Genomic DNA, 2,590 nt, shown 5'->3' on the forward strand with positions numbered 1-2,590 from the left:
AGATTTGACAACATCCAAAATCATTACTTTGTATCTAAAAATTCAAACTAAGTGATAATCATGAGGCGGTGACGAACATTAAAGATTATTAATTAACATATTTAGAAAAAGATATTCACTTACTTTTACTTTAGTACAGTTCTTTAACTTCAACAGAAGAGGTTAAAGAAAACACCTTTAATCATTAATGAATAAAAACTCTTCAACATGTGACTGTTTGTACTTTATTTGAACAGAAAGGCCTGAAAACTCCCAGAAGCATTTATTAATCAGAGCTGACCAACACATCGAGGAAACAAACGGGAATCAAACCGCCGGTTTCCTCTGTGACGGTAAACAACACGAGGGTTCAACATCAGATGAAAATATTAAATATAAAGTATAAAGTAAAGCAGAAAAAACACCAATGATATACGTGTCATTTCAAAAATAGATTTATCTAATGTAACATTTTCTCACTTCACCAAGAAAAATAATCTATTTATGACCTAAAATGATTCATCTTGATAATTGATCTGAGATTAATTATTTTTCTTTGGATTCATTTGATTATAACTCTGCTACACATCTCTTTATTCCTTAAAGTTAAACATTAAGAGAAGATGAGAACTGAGTGCAGACTGAAGGATCAGAGTCATGTCATCAAAAGATCAAATAGGATTTGTATGATTTAGATTTTAAACCCACAGAAACATGAAATGACCCTTTAATAAAACTCCACAAGTCCTGAGACACAAACACAAAGAAGCAAACATGTAGAGTCACCGTGTGGACAAAAGAATGTGGACGCCTCTGATCGACAACCGGACGCTAACCGGACGACTGTTTTTCATGTTTAGAGGAAGATGTGAAAACGTCCCGTTTTTAAAACATAATTTATAAATAATAATAATTTATAAATAATAATTAGACAATAATCACATCTGAATCAACGACGACCTAAACAAGTATTTGATCATCTAAATACTTATATATTAACTTTCTGTCACTCGTCTCATTCAGGTTCTTTTTATTTATTTTTGTTTGAATAATGTCCTAAAATTATTCTATAACTCGTAAAATAAAATAATGAAATATGAATAAAGAACAATGTCTTCAGGTTTAAATCGATCAATAACGAGGGCGTCCACACACTTTGGTCCACTTAGTGTGTTACAGTCACTTTAAGGCTTTTATAGGTTTAGATATAGATATGTTTATATATAAAGCAGCACAATAAGAAAAACACTCATACAGCTATGAAACCAGAAGATTCTGTGGTTTGAACTTCTCATGAGGAGGAGGAGGGTAAACAGTCGTGACGAAGAAGGAATGAACACAACAAAACACAGAGATTCATTCAAAAAACTGTAAACGCTGGACTTTGTGTTGAAGAAATCCTCCAGAGGTGAGACAGACAGACAGACAGACACTATGTGAAGATGAGGCCGGCCTCGTTGTAAACCTGGAACACCTTCTCGATAGCGTTGACGTACGCCGCCGTCCTCAAGTCAAGACCGAGGTTGTACTTGTTGGCTGTTCTCATGATTTGCTGCATGAGGGAGGAGAGAGGAGACAAGGAGGGAGGAGAGGAAGGATGTAGAGGAGACAAGGAGATCAAAAATTGTTTCAGGTCTGACTTTTAAATAAAGTTAAAGATTCAGACGAGAAGTTTTTAATAACATGTAAAGAAGTGTGTATATGTGTGTGTGTGTGTGTGTGTTACCCTAGCAGAGCGCTCCATGGTGAAGGCTAGACCTGAGTGAACGATGTCCTTCTCAGACGCTCCCTGAAACCAAAACACATGTTTACAACACCACAGAAGAAGAAGACGTAGTAGTAGCAGTAGTGATAGTAGTAGTAGTGATAGCAGTAGTAGCAGCAGTAGTGATAGTAGTAGCGATAGTAGTAGCAGCAGCAGCGATAGTAGTAGTAGTGATAGTAGTAGTAGCAGCAGCAGTAGTAGGGATAGTAGTAGTAGCAGCAGCAGCAGTAGTGATAGTAGTAGTAGCAGCAGCAGCAGTGATAGTAGTAGTAGCAGCAGCAGTAGTAGTGATAGTAGTAGTAGCAGCAGCAGTAGTAGTGATAGTAGTAGTAGCAGCAGCAGCAGTAGTAGTGATAGTAGTAGTAGCAGCAGCAGCAGTAGTAGTGATAGTAGTAGTAGCAGCAGCAGCAGTAGTGATAGTAGTAGTAGCAGCAGCAGCAGTGATAGTAGTAGTAGCAGCAGCAGCAGTGATAGTAGTAGTAGCAGCAGGAGCAGTGATAGTAGTAGTAGCAGCAGCAGTAGTAGTGATAGTAGTAGTAGCAGCAGCAGTAGTAGTAATAGTAGCAGCAGCAGTAATAGTAGCAGCAGCAGTAGTGATAGTAGTAGTAGCAGCAGCAGTAGTGGTAGTAGTGATAGTAGTAGCAGCAGCAGCAGCAGCAGTGATAGTAGTAGTAGCAGCAGCAGCAGTAGTAGTGATAGTAGTAGTAGCAGCAGCGATGGTAGTAGCAGTAGTAGTAGTGATAGTAGTAGTAGTAGTAGTAGTGATAGTAGTAGTAGCAGCAGCAGTAGTAGTAGTGATAGCAGCAGCAGCAGCAGCAGCAGCAGCAGCAGCAGCAGCAGCAGCAG

General features: G+C 38.5%; 1 protein-coding gene across 1 annotated transcript in view; it reads right to left on the reverse strand.

Moving 5' to 3' along the window:
- Nucleotides 1-210: 210 nt before the first annotated feature.
- LOC116378570 (glutamate dehydrogenase, mitochondrial-like) overlaps nucleotides 211-2,590 on the reverse strand; it is a gene marked incomplete at its 5' end in the record, with an annotated part of 3,702 nt that continues 1,322 nt past the window's right edge. The window contains 2 exons of the mRNA XM_031840461.1: nucleotides 211-1,531; nucleotides 1,706-1,768. Coding sequence (XP_031696321.1) covers nucleotides 1,412-1,531; nucleotides 1,706-1,768 — 183 coding nt within the window. The remainder of the gene's footprint in view (nucleotides 1,532-1,705; nucleotides 1,769-2,590) is intronic.

Source organism: Anarrhichthys ocellatus, unplaced genomic scaffold (assembly GCF_004355925.1).
Source record: "Anarrhichthys ocellatus isolate YVR2014 unplaced genomic scaffold, GSC_Weel_1.0 scaffold2811, whole genome shotgun sequence".
NCBI classification, from domain to species: domain Eukaryota; kingdom Metazoa; phylum Chordata; class Actinopteri; order Perciformes; family Anarhichadidae; genus Anarrhichthys; species Anarrhichthys ocellatus.